A 14,430-nucleotide genomic window follows, 5' to 3' on the forward strand; every position below is an offset into this window, starting at 1 on the left:
TCCCTCCCGGCGGGCCATCGGGACTCTGTGGGAGCCTTTGGAGGTGCTCCTTCTCCTGTCTGTGCAGAGGTCCCCTTCTTGTTTTTAAGTACAGATCACAGCCTGCGTAACTGCCTCTCGGAGAGCACACCTTGGCCCCTTTCTCACACCATCCTTTCCATCTGAAACCTCTTCCCCTCATCAGCCTTCACCTGTTGCAAACATCCCTCAAAGCCATGGCTCATGTTCGACTTCCTTCATGCACTTTGGCAAACACACGTTTCACTCCCTCTGCCTCACATTTACCCATCTCACCGGATACTCACTGTTGAGACATTTTCAGGCTCTGTTCTCCACTTCAGCTAGATTGTACGGGTCCTGGGGGCAAAAGCTTGGTCACCAACTCTGAGAGCCTCAGCTCATGAATGGGTCATAAATATCTGTCACTTGTTATTCTGAGTTCAGCACTATTTCACACAAAATTATTTTTTTTTCCAAAGAATTGTGCATGATATATAAAAAGTTTGGGGGGGCACTAAATCATCATCAGGAGACATATCATCACCCAGCAGTCACCGATGTCACAAAGTACCAACAGAAGAATTGTGCGGAGTTAAATCAGGCGGCAGTGTGCAGGCTGGGAGGTGTCAACGCAATTCTGATCACTTCTGGTCCGGGGGCTCAGTCGAAAAAGCAGAGAGAGAAGCCCCAGCCAGAAAAGCCTGTCACAGCAGACCTGCAGCCTGGCGTCACACCCCTCCCTGTGAGGGGGCACGAACCGAAGATACAAACAGGTTACAAAGTCACCTACTACGCATTCGCCACAGTTCCCCTGGGAGAGGTTAGGAATGGACATTCACTGAGTTAACAAACATGTGGACCAATCATGGATGGAAAAAATTCCGAAAGGGAATGAGGCAGAGTGATTCTCGGTCTTTTAAAGGAAGATAACTTGACGATTGCCTATTTTTTTTTTAACAAAAACTTCCCTTTTTGTCTTTGTCGGAGAGAGAAAACCAGACTGAGCAGACCAGAAATGTGACCTAATCCTCTACTTTTATGCATCATTGCCCAGATTTCAACCGTGAAGTCAGTCACATCAGGTCTATACACAAGGAAAAAGATACCTACTTTGGAACCTCTATTTTTAAAATGTTAGTTCACTTTGAAGACCTTAACTGTAACATTAACGTTCTAGCGTTGTCTCACATAATTGCTTATATACCACAAGGCAGCTACGTTTCATGTCTTCAAGTTTAAATGAAACCCAGAGGACAGCCTCCTTGTATCACAAAGAAATAGAGAGTATTTAATGAGTAAAGCATCTGATACTTACACTCCCTTTAGACTTTCTGGATCCTACAATCGGAGGTAGTGAAGAGGCTTTCTGACTGTGGAAACAAACAGCAATTTAGAAATTGGAATGTTATTGACAAATAATACCGAATGCAAGATAACTGTCATCCCAACTGGTCACCTCAACCTGCAAGTTATCTGTCTAAGGGACACGGGTGTTTCACAAAAAGTACCACATACTTTCCTGATTTCACAAAGACCACCATACAATTATCAAAGTCCATTCCAAAAGATCTTCAGTGTTTAACGTGAAACTATTACAATCAATGCTCCCTATAAACTTTTAATATCACCTTAAGTTTTTCTGTAGCATTTTTATTCAAATCCCCAAACTTTCTGGATGCATTTCAAAAAGCCGTTTCCTCTTGAGTCAAAAACAATAAACATCCACTGTTTTCATAATGTCCTCAGTGTCTATGTCAGAAGCTCAGAAAGGCAAAACACTGGTGTCTATATCCAAGGGAGCTTCTAGACCCGTCATTCTCAATAAAAAATAAAAGTTCTTTTTGGCTACAGGAATGTTGTTCCACATAGGGAAAGGAGAGACCTATCTTGGAACCCACTGACCCCTCTGAAAAGAACCCCACACATAGAGGAAGATGTGTAACTGATTTGTCTGCAAGAGGCCACCATGAGCTACAGACTTCTCCCCGCCCTCGAGAACACTCGGTAGCCCACGTCAGGGGAATCCAGTGTCGCTCAGCAGAGATGGTGACAGATCTGACATCGTGGACGGCTAAGGATGGTCATCAACAAGTCTGCGGGCAAGTAATTCTACAGTGCTGGAAAACCTTGTGCTCTTGCCCACTGCAAACACCGCCCCAAAAGTCCATTTCATCCCTTACTTATTTGGAAGCCCTGGGCTGGCCTCACCATCAAGCTTCTCAAACGTTAAATTAATGGAGAAAAATCAGTGACCTTGTGTTGTCTCTGTGCAAGTCACACACACCCCGGCAAAAGACAGTCACGAAAAGTCAGGTTCTGAGAGCTAAGGGGCCACAGAATGTCTGGGAGAAGCAGCACAGGTGGTAAAAAACCACACCGTGAGCAAGCCAGGGGGTGCCCCCACCTGCGAGGGGCCAGGCCTCTGCACGCCTGCCTCTGCCAGCCCTCTGCTCGGCTGAAGTAAGGCGCCTTCTGCAAATACATGACACTCCCTAGAGAAAAAGGGGTCACAGGGCCCTGTGTGTAATTTAAGGAGCAATCTTTAAAATTTTGCGTGTAATAATTATAGTCTCTCTTGCTGCCCTACTTACTTGCACGAGGAGAATTTTATCATTTTTATCCCATTATTATTAAAAGAAATGTAAAATATTACATTTTTTGACACTTGTAGATGTTTGTATAGGCACCAACCGAAAATTATTTGGTCTAGCTAACCAGCAGAGACATCATTAAAACTTCAAATGATATATGCTACATAGAAGCCCAAGGCCTTATATCTTCTTCACCAAAATAAATCTTTACTAAATATATATTTACTATGAATTCATAAGTGAATAGTTTAAAAATGCTATATAGCCTTTCATAGTTCCCCCAAAATTATATTTTTTTGTGCAAAAAGAAAAATCTCCAATCTCCAATCATGGCAAAAATAAATATATATATATATATATATATATATATATATATATATATATCTCACAGAAGCTCTCCATTCTAAGCAATGAGGAAGATTATACAATATATACTGTTGGTCAGCATAATACTCAGTGTTATTCCAAGTCATAAGTAGGAGATGCCCATGAGGATGAACACTTACCCATAGGACCTTCTCATGGTGGACTTGTCAAAAAGTAATTCGCTGTAAGGCAATTTCTTAAACTTATCTCTGCCGACGGCCACGTAAAACTGCCCATTCTCCAACTCGGCCCCGCTCTCAACAAGTTTTCCTTCTAACGTGTAAAGTCTGCCAAAACATGAATGCTCACAATTAAAATTCTAACAAGCATGAAAGAGCTGCTTAAAATTACGAAGTTCAAAGAAGCATCCCTCTCTTAAGTTGGCTCTATTTGTTACTGTTTGTTACTATTTGTTACTATTCTATTTATTTGTTACTATTCTAATTATTGATTTTGAAAAGCCTCCAAGTCATTAGATTCATCCAAACACCAGGGTTACCATGTAGAAACAGCTAAATGGTCTACAGAGAGAGAGAGAGAGCTCTCTCTCTCTCCTCTCTCTCGGCACAAGTTCTTCATCCCAATAACTACCAACCCAACAGTAGAATCCTCTCCTGTTGTCATAGTAAGATTTCAGATGGAAAGCACTGAACACGATGCTTTATTTTATCTTGTAAGATTTTCTTTGTTTATTCATGAGAGACAGAGGGTGCGCAGGGGAGGCAGAGGGAGAAGCAGGCTCCCCACCGAGCAGGGAGCCCAATGCTGGACTTGGTCCCAGGACCCCGGGATCATGACCTGAGCCAAAGGCAGATGCTGAACCAACTGAGCCCCCCAGGCAGCCAAACGTGGTGCTTTAAATGGTGCTCAGCTCCCGCTAAGGTTGGTTCTTCTACTTCTATTTTGTGAGCGCATTTACAATTCACTTTCCTGATGTATTTGTCTGGTTGACAAACTTCGTGCATTCTGTGCAAAGGCCCTCAGCCAGAACATTACACCAAACACACACAGAATGGGGGCAGAAAACAAGAGGCAAAGGAGCCCCTGGCGAGGGTTAATGGTGCAGAACTGCATAGCATTCGTGCCTCTTCCTTTTTTTTTTTTTTTTTTTGCCTCCCCCCCATCTTCCCAGAATCAAGGGACTTCACAAAGGACCTCCCTTTACTGTAAAACTGCCACTGTGGACCACAGTGAATATGTTACTTATTAAAAGAACAGTGATAACTTCACTACATGATTTAAAGGGTCCACAGAAAAAAAATTTTTAACAGAACAAGAAATAGACTATTAGAAAATACCATGAAAAAGACAATGCCTATTTCTGAAGGTGATAAACAAGAGTTCATAACTGGAAGGAAATCAAGAAAACCATGAAAAAATTCTTAGACTTCTTAGCATTATCTAATAAAGGCTGGTGACATGTGCAAAGAAAAAGGCATTGATCCGTTGCTTCTTCACTGATGATGGAAGACGGACAAAGAAAACAGCCACAAAAACCCTGAAATACGTCTGGGTTGATTTAATGGAAAGATGCTCCTTCTTTCTAACCTGTAATTCTATCCCTGTAAGTCGAATTATCAACACTTAACCCAGATTTTCTGGTTTTCCCTCCTTAACCTAGACCATGGTTTCTGAACAATGGTGCTGCTAGCATTTTGGATCTAATAATTCTTTGTTGGGAGGCAGGGAAGGAAAGTTGGGATCCTAGCTGTGAACTAACTGTAGGTGTTCCTAATAGTGCCCTTGGGTTCTACCCGCTAGATGGTAGTGGCAGCCGCCCCATCCCCAGCTGTGACGACCAAAAATAACCGGATGCTGCCAAATGTCCCCCAGGGCCAAAACAGTCCAGGCTGAGAATGGCTGGCCTGGACCCAGACATTTGCTTCAAAACAGGAAGGTCAGAGTCAGTCGTCCACTTTTATCGCTTAAAATTAATAGACAGCCTCACTGCCGAACTGGAAATAGCCAAGATTTGTTTGACTGGTTTCCTCTGCAGGCAGTTAAGCGTACTGAATAAATTCTAACCTATGATTTCACCCTTCTTTTATAGGACTTTGGTTGACCTGCTTTCTTCCTTTTTTACAAAAAAGGCAAGAAAGAAATAGGGAATTGAGCCAGTTTTAACTGGATGCTTCTGGTATGGAAATATTCTAAAGCACAAGGAGGGTCCGACCATAAGACTTTTTAATGTTCTGTTAAAGGAACATGGGTATGTCCCAAGTGACCAGCAACAAATCTCGTGCATATCTGGCATTACCCTGAGAATTGAGTTTCTCCAAGTATTCAAATATTGGGGTAGGCTTGGGGGAATATATATTTTGGGGGAATATATTTATATATTCTGTCTTTACCCCTGACACCAATATAAATCTAGAAGGATCAAAGGTTTAAGTGAAATTAAAAGTACAAGATGAAAACACTGAAGAATATTTTTATAATCTTGGAATAAGGAAAAGCTAAGTTAGTCATAAAACTTAATGATCTTAAGACTGAACATTTGACTGTACCAAAATTCAACTTAACTGTATACCAAAAAAAGGGAAAAAAAAACATAAAGAGAATCAAAAATACAGACTAGAAACATTTAAAACTCATAGGAGAAAGAGCCAATTGCCTTAATATGTAAAGAGCATCTATAAATCAGTAAGGTAAATATGCAAAGGCAATACAGATAGTTCACATGTAATTAAAGATAAATTTGTGACATTTATTTAGAGAATAGCTCAGTAATTAAGAACACAGGCTCTGGAACCCAGACTGCAGTCCAGTGACTCCCTAGAGCGTCTTGGGATCATCCTGAACATTTCTACAACCCATCCACCCATGGAAGATGACTTTGGCGTACCTGTGGACAGCCCCACTCCTCAGAGTGACTTTTTCCGTGACCATTTGTAGCACATGATCCCACTGATTCAAGGTTTTTCTGGGGATAAGGAGGCGAGAGGCTGGATTTATGAGGTCTCCATTTGCAATCAAGCTGGGGAGGAAAAAAAAAAGTAAAACCAGCGAGCTGCACCATTTGAGACAGTTATACTTTTAAAGCTGCAAAACAAATGGCAGACCTCAAGGAAAGCAACCTTCCAACCGCAGTGTCAAAGTCCTCAACTTACAAGATTGTGCAGGGCTCCTGAAGCGATTTTCTAAAGCGTGCAGACACGTTGATTCTGCTGTGCATTACGGGCTTCACCTTTAAAAAAGCAAAGAAATGCACATCACTGAGCATCTGTTAGGTTTTCTTTCTTTTTTTTTTTTTTTCTAGGAGGTAAAACTACAGGTTTTCAGGGACGGGCTGAGACCTGTTATGCCCTTGTTAAAAACTTGCTCTTTTTTTCCAAGGACGTAAACACTCTGGGCTCACTTTCTAGCAACATCGCGTGCCCTTAACTAAGCTCTCAGGAAAAATTTCCCTTATGCGGTGGCTTACTGCTCCTGATCTGTGCCCACAATTGGGCCTCTCCTGAGAATTTCAAGGCAACATTTTAAACACTGCTTTCCCCTAACAAAGAAACAAAGTAATCTTACAAAATCTGGCACTCTGAAGGGCTCCCCCTCCATCCACAGCATAACTCCTCTCTGGGGCTGAATCTAGGCGCGCCCTCCCCAACGTACATGACCCCATCTCGTCCCACCCCCTGGGTACGTGAACATTTAGCCCTCTCCCCCCACCGCCCCCACAACATGACCCCATCCCATCTCCCCCACGGATTCCACTTCTCCCCTCTCCATCAGCCCACTTTCCCTAAACTTTGCTTCCAGGCTCTCCATTGCCAGTGGCAAGAAGCTCGGGGCCCCCCAGGGTACCTTCTCCTGAGGCCAGGTTTGGGCTGTCAGCCACCCTCACCTCCCTACTCAACGACATAGGGTTTACCTTGAATCCCACCCCTCGTGCTGAACTCGAAAATTCCGCGGCAGGCACACTCACTCTCAGCAGCTCATTTCCTTCCAAACTTAAGGAAACCGGGGCCAACAGGCATGAAGCTCCCGGAGGTCCCGCCCCTCCCCCTCATCTCCCCCTTCACCATTTTCTCCTTTCCACCTGCCTCGGGTGGAACCTCAGCCCTTTATAATAAAGCTAACGCCCACCGTGGTGTGGTCTCCAGCTACCTCTGCCGGATCCATGAATCATAGGCTTGTCTTAAAGCTTCTGCCAGCGCCCTTCCCTGCTGATTTTCCCAGAGCACGTACCTTCATCTGACACGTGACACATTTGATTTATCTGATTTTCCATTGCTTATCCCTATGGCGTCCTATGGTGCTACCCTCACTATTACCCCATACTGTATTGAGGACATACTCTAGTAATTTTGTTCAAACGGCTCTTGACCTTGATTATATAAGGCCTTCCTTGTTGGATTCTTGAATTAAAGGTGAAAGTGAACATGTTATATAAACAAATAACTTCAAAGTTCTTGTTGAATTGGCTAAAATGTGCTATTTTTCTTTAAAGCATACATATCTATAAACGTAACATAAATTCATAAATACACAGCTCAAAAATAATCATATAATTCTGAGTATATAGGTTATTACTAGAATTAAATCAAACCACTTGTTTTGAATAATAATTTTTTTCCTCAGTATGGTAAAAATTTTCCCCAAATGTTCATGATTAACCAGGTGAAGTGAAGATTAACCTTAAATATATATTGCTTTGAGTTATTATAATGAAGTTAACTAGCTTGTTTTCAGATATACTAATCTGAAAAAATAATCCAAATAATACATTGAATTGAAAAAAAAAGTAAGATCATTGTATAAAACAAATGAAACTTTTTGGAAACAGTACTATTTTTCATTTACAGTGCATTTTTTAGTTGGCATTTCAAATAATAACCTCAATTATATTTGCATACACAAAAATAAGCCAAATCAACTGCACATAAGGGAAATTTTTCCAGAACCCTTTTCAGGGATGAGGGCTTGGTCGCATGGTGCTAATGTAGAGAATTATGGCTTTAGATAATGGAAAACATAATAATCAATTAGAAGGTCTCTAAAATTTGTAAATTTCCATATTAGTCCATACAATTTCCCTTGCCCTTTAAAAATAAATAGTATGTGAGATATGAGCATAAAATCAAGTATCAGTCAACACACTAGTTAGGGAGGGATGGACACCCGGGGTGGGATGTGAGGTTCTCCCACTCAGACCCTGGGTAGCAGGAATGGCTTGTACTGGTGACTGGCCAACCGCTGGCCAAAGTTGGTCGTGGAATCTAGGATTAGGGGACCAAATCAAACGAAAAGGTATCGATTCAAAACTCCAACTTTCATTTTGGACCCAGCACACTAATAATCCTCCTAACTGGTCTGGTCAGTTTGGAACCGCCACAGAGTAAAGGGGGGACATGCACACAGCTGCTCTCTTGACTGGGTTCTTCACTGCGTCCAACACTTTTCTCAGAAAACCCAGTTTACTTGGATATGGAGAAGTAGGAAAACCTAATTACTCAGAGAAAAGAGTCATCCCCTGAGTGGAAATTTGAGAGGTCAACAGGCGGGGAGGTTGGTAGGGAGAGAGAGATCTGAATAAATACCGGCCTCGCATTGTTCCTGAAACCAGCTCTAAAGCCAATGGTGGCCCAAGTGGCGGAGTCATGTTCACTCCGTTAGAACGCGGTGAACCAGGACCTTAGTGCAGGTCTCTCGGTACAAATCACAAGAGCTTTCCAAAATATCCCTTTGTCTCTCCTATCTTTTTTAAATGGTCTTTCTGTCACTGATGGCCATAATAAACACTTTTCAAAGCCCATAATGCTTTGTGTGAACCCAGTAAGGCTATACGTGATTTAACTCAAGCTCACCGATTCCACATGGCGCTTAATAGGACCATAACCACAGCTGAGTCAAATTCAAGCGAAACCTACATGACTCAAAAAATATGCACCTGTTTGTTATAAAAACGAGCTCAGTGTAAACAAAAGTGTTGCTCTGAAAATATATCTTTGAAAGAGTAACTCCAACGTCTAAAAAGGGAGTATATGGCTGCGGGTCCACGATTCTGCCCTCTAGGACGGATGAGAACCGCCACACCTTCGATGAGAACCAATTCAATGCCTCACACCTCATTTTCTTAATCTGTAAAAATAGGGATAATCCTGCTAAACTAGCCCAAAGGGAGGCTCCATGAACTAATTAACCAAGAGGCAATGCCACTCCCTTGGGCTGTTAGGCTGAACGCTTCAGAGGATCCACCTGCCTTTTGAAACCTCTTGAAACCTCTCGAAATCTAGGCCAAGAAAATCAAACTCCGTCTCAGGACCTGAGAAAACGATGCTGTTAAAGGAGCACCATCCCCAAATCTCCTGACTGCTCACCTCTTGGAAACACTCACTATACAATTTTTAAAGTCCATATTTAAAAAATACATCAGGTTTTTGTGACTGCCCATAATAAAGATAAACCTAGGCGTTTGGGGGGGTGGGGAAAATGTAATGAAGCTATTTATTTGCAAAATATACACCAAACCACACAAAAAGATTTCAACTCTATTTTCCTTACTGTATGGATTTAAGAAAGACAGCACAACAGCATCAAAGAGGAAAACAAAGTCCTTTACAAAATATGTCATCAATGTCTACCACTTTTTGATAAACAAGAAAAGGGCCATTTATAAAAGACACGAGAGTTGAAAATAACTCACCTAGGAGTCAATATAGCAGACACACGTCCAAACTAGGAATTGGTCCAAAGAAGTTTTTTAAGTAATTATCCTTTTTTTTTTCAGTATCACTATTTTTTAAAAGATTTATTTGTTTTAAAGACAAAGAGAGCGAACAAGCATGTGGAGGGATAGAGGCGGAGAGAATCCTGAAACAGATCCCAATGTGGGGCTCGATCCCAGTGGCCTGAGCTCATGACCTGAGCTGAAATCAAGGGTCAGCCCCTTAATAGACTGAGCCACCCAGGTGCCTCTACTCATTTTAAACGGAAGAAAGACTGGCCAAGATGCCTGATGGATGGTGATGGTACAATGTCCTGTGGTGATTGTTTATATGATAATTAACAATTGGAAAATGCCTCTATCAGAGGATAGTTCATGCTGAGAATTATATCCTAAGCTTCACAGAATGAAACCATTTTTCATGGAGACACTCCAGGTGCAGGGGCTGAAGGAAGCCTGTGTAACAAGAGAGGGGGACAATAACCAGACTTCTCAAAAGAGTAGCTGACTCTCCCTCTCCTTGGATTTCTACCAAAGGCATTACATTGCATCTCAGTTATTATGAGCTGACACACTCTAACCTTCAGAGGAACACAGACCTTCAGAGACACAAGAATTACACGGCTTTTCTACCACTATTTTTCCCTTTTTCATATCTGAGGAAATACATTCTACTAACCGGTACGTAATCTGACAAAAGGCATCTGCTCTGCCTGTATCAGGTTGTGTTTCCAATTGAAAGAGTTGTTGTTGTTGTCGTCTCCATATTCAGATAAACGGAAAGAGAGTTCCACTTCGGATTAGGAGGTAGAAGGTGGTAGGGAACTACAACTCCCAGCAGGACTACGGAAACTGAGAGATAAGCTAAATAGCATGATTTTTTACATGTAAACATCCCCCGTCATGTATGTGTGTAACACATATAAGTACACACCCTTACAGAGTGAAATTTTTAAGTGTGGTTAGTCTTGGAAGGCAGACTAGAGCAAGAGAAGTAAAGGTGATGTTATAATGATCCTTTCTCTTTTTATACCCCAATCCTTTCTATATAACTTCTTTTCTTTTCTTTTATGTTTTGACCCCTGACCCATTTCTCCTACCCACCTCTGGCAACCACCCATCTATACTCTCTATCTATGAGCTTGCTTGTTTTTTTTTTTTTTTTAATGGCTCATATTAGAGAGATCATCTTCTATTTCTCTTCCTCTGACTTATTTCACTTAGCATAATGCCCTTGAAGCCCTGGAGACCCATCCATGTTTTCACAAAAGGGAAGAATTCCTTTTTTTCATGGCCAAATATATTCCATTTTAAATTTATATATCACAGGGTTTATCCATTCATCCATTGATGGACCTTAGGTGGATTTCAGGTCTTGGCTCTTATAAATAATGCAGCAATAACCATGGGGATGCATATTGCTTTTTCAAGTTAATGTTTTTATTTTCTTTGAAAGATACCAGAAGAGCCACTGCTGGATCACATCATATTCTGAGGAAGCTCCATACTGTTTTGCACAATGGCTTCACCAATCAGCATTCCCACCAGAAGGGAACAAGAGTTGCTATTTCTCCACATCCTCGCCAAAACTTGTTATTTCTTATTTTGTTTTGTTTTATAATAGTCTTTCTAATATGTATGAATTGATACCTCATTGTGATTTTGATTTACCTTTCCCTGGTGATTAATTGATTATGCCTCGTAAGTATCTTTTTGTGGACCTACTGGCTATTTGTAGGTCTTCCTTGGAAAAATGTCTACTCAGATCTTCTGCCCATTCCTTAATTGGATTGTCTCGGGGGGAAGCGGTTTTGTGGTTTTGTCATTGAGTTGGAGGAGTTCTTTTGGACATTAACCTTTTAGCAGATCTGCGATTTGCAAATATTTTCTATCATTTAGTAGGTTGCTTTTGCTTACAGTGTCAGATTCAAAAAATCATAGCCAAGACCCAGGCTAAGGAGTTTATCACCTATGTTTTCTTCTAAGATTTTTATGGTTTCAGGCCTTAAACATTCAAGTTTCTTTAACCCATTTTGAGTTAATTTTTGTAAATGGTGAGGGACAGTGGTTGAGTTTCATTCTTTTGCATATGACTGTCTGGTTTTCCCAACACTATTGAACAGACTATCCCTACCCCCACTGTATATACTTTCCTCCTTCTCATAAATTAATTGACCATATATGCATGGGTTTATTTTTGGACTCTATTCTGTCTTATTGATCTATATGTCTTTTTCTATGCTAATACCATACTACTTAAATTTCTATAGCCCCTGTAATATAGTTTGTAATTGGGGAGCATGGTGCCTCCAGCTTTGTTCTTTTTTTCTCAAGATTGCTTTAGCTATTTGGGGATTTTTGTGGTTCTATACAAATTTTAGGACAATTTTTTTCCTATTTCTTTGAAAAAACATCTTTGGAATTTTTATGGAGATTGCGCTGAATCTGTAGATTGCTCTGGGTAGTAAGGACATTTTAACAATATTTATTCCTCCCATCCATGAGCATGTTATATCTTTCCACTCATTTATGTCTTCTTCAATTTCTTTCATTAATGTCTTGTAGTTTTCAATATACAAGTCTTTCACCTCCTTGGTTAAATTTATTCCTAGGTATTTTTCTCTCTCTTTTAAGATTTTATTTATTTATTTGACAGAGAGAGAGATCAAAGTAGGCAGAGAGACAGGCAGAGAGAGAGGAGGAAGCACTCTCCCTGCTGAGCAGAAAGCCCAACTCAGGGCTTGATCCCAGGACTGTGGGATCATGACCTGAGCTGAAGGCAGAGGTTTTAACCCACTGAGCCACCCAGGCACACCTATTTTGCTCTTTTTGATTCAATTATAAATAGGATGGTTTCCTTTCTTTTCTTTCTTTCTTTCTTTCTTTGTTTATTTATTTCTTTGAGAAAGAACGTGCACAAGTGTGCACACACAGCAGGAGAAGGGCAGAGGGAGGAGAGAACATTAAGCATGCTCCACCTCAGCATAGAGCCCACCACAGGGCTCAATGTCACTACCCAGGATCATGACCTGAGCCAGAATCAGTACTCAGACTCTTAACAAACTGAGTCACCCAAGAGCCCTTCTTTATTTTTCTTTCTGATGGTTATTAGTGTGTAATACACAACTTTTTGTGTATTAATTGTGTAAACTGTAACTTTACTGAATTCACTGATCAGTTCTAACAGGGTTTTTTTTTGGTGAAATCTTTAGGGTTTTCTATATATAATATCATGTCATCTGCAAGTAATGACTTATTTTTCCAATTCTGATGCCTTTTTTTTTCCCTTGCCTAATTGCCCTGGCTGGGATGTCCAATAAGATGTTAAATAAAAGTAATGAGAGCAGGCAACCTTGTCTTACTCCTAACCTGAGAGGAAGCTTTCAGTTTTTTACCATTGAGTATTTCAGCAATGGGCTCATGATATACTTGATCAGGAATTTTAATCACAAATAAATGTTGAATTTTGACAAATGCTTTTTCTGTATCTACTGAGATGACCATATGGTTTTTATCCTTAATTTTATTTCGCTTTTCCACATTTTGTTAACGTAGTGGTATATCACATTGATTACTTTAAGGATGATGAACCATCCTTTTATCCCTGCAATACATACTGTGGTATATGGTCTTTTTAATGTATCGTTGGCTTTGTTGAGGATTTTTGCATCTGTGTTCATCAAGGACATGGGCCTGTAATTTGCTTGTAGCATTCCTTGTCTAGTTTTGGTATCAAGTCCAAGGTATCAGGGTAATAATGTTGGCTTTATAAAATGAGTTTGGAAGCTCCTCTTCTTTTTTTTGGAAGACGTTGAGAAGGATTCATATTCATTCTTCTTTGAATGTTTAGTAAAATTCGCTAGTTAAGCCATCTGGCCCTGGTCTTTTGTTTCTTGGTAGATTTTTTATTTCCAATTCAATCTTTTTACTAGTAATCCATGTTTGGATTTCATCATGATTCAGTCTTGACAGGTTGTAAGTTTCCAGGAATTTATCCATTTCTTCTAGGTTGTAGAGTTTGGGGCATATGTTTTTTCAGAGTAGTCTCTTATGAGCCTTTGCATTTCTGTGATATCAGTCATTTCTGATTTTATTTATTTAAGTCCTCTTTTTTTCCTTGGTGAGTCTAGCTAAAGGCTTGTCAATTTTATTTATCTTTTCAAAGAAACAGCCCTTGGTTCCAGAGATCTTTTTTTTTTTCTTTCAGATTTTATTAATTTATTTGATGGAGACACAGTGAGAGAGAGAACACAAGCAGGGGGAGTGGGAAAGAGAGAAGCAGGCTTCCCGCGGAACAGGAAACTCCTTGCGATGCGGGGCTAGATCCCAGGACCCTGAGATGATGACCTGAGCCAAAGGCAGATGCCTAACGACTGAGCCGCCCCTCCACTGATCTTCTTTATTGTTTTTTTTTAATCTCTATTTATTTTTTCTCTAATCTCTGTTTTCTCTTTCCTTCCACAAATGTGGGGCTTCATTTGTTGTTTTCTTCCTTGTTCCCAAAGGTTCTTTATCTGAGACTTTTCTAATTTCTTGAAACAGGCATTTATCACTATGAACTCCCTCTTAGAACTGCTTTTGCCACACACCATAAATTTTGGTATGTTCTATTTCCATTTTTGTTTGTATCGGGTATTTTTTTATTTCCCTTTTGATCTCTTCACTGGCTCACTGGTTGTTCAGTGGCATGTTGTTTAATGTCCACACGCTTGTGAATTTTTCACTTTTCTTCATGTAATTAATTTCTAGTTTCATACCATTATGGTCAAAAGGACACTGGACATGATCCCAGTCTTCTTAAGTTAATTG

The 14,430-nt window shown here is 40.5% G+C and overlaps 1 protein-coding gene across 3 annotated transcripts in view; it reads right to left on the reverse strand.

The window, feature by feature from the left end:
• The window catches only part of DCDC2 (doublecortin domain containing 2), a 135,609-nt gene that overhangs the window by 88,594 nt on the left and 32,585 nt on the right, over positions 1–14,430 (reverse strand). For all 3 annotated transcript variants that reach the window (XM_082731486.1, XM_082731488.1, XM_082731487.1), the window contains exons 4-7: positions 6,068–6,144; positions 5,803–5,934; positions 3,098–3,244; positions 1,316–1,370 (exon numbers count right to left, since the gene is read on the reverse strand). In XM_082731486.1, the coding sequence (XP_082587612.1) occupies positions 1,316–1,370; positions 3,098–3,244; positions 5,803–5,934; positions 6,068–6,144 (411 nt within the window). The remainder of the gene's footprint in view (positions 1–1,315; positions 1,371–3,097; positions 3,245–5,802; positions 5,935–6,067; positions 6,145–14,430) is intronic.

This window comes from Mustela nivalis (genome assembly GCF_964662115.1).
Source record: "Mustela nivalis genome assembly, chromosome: 5".
Taxonomy (NCBI): domain Eukaryota; kingdom Metazoa; phylum Chordata; class Mammalia; order Carnivora; family Mustelidae; genus Mustela; species Mustela nivalis.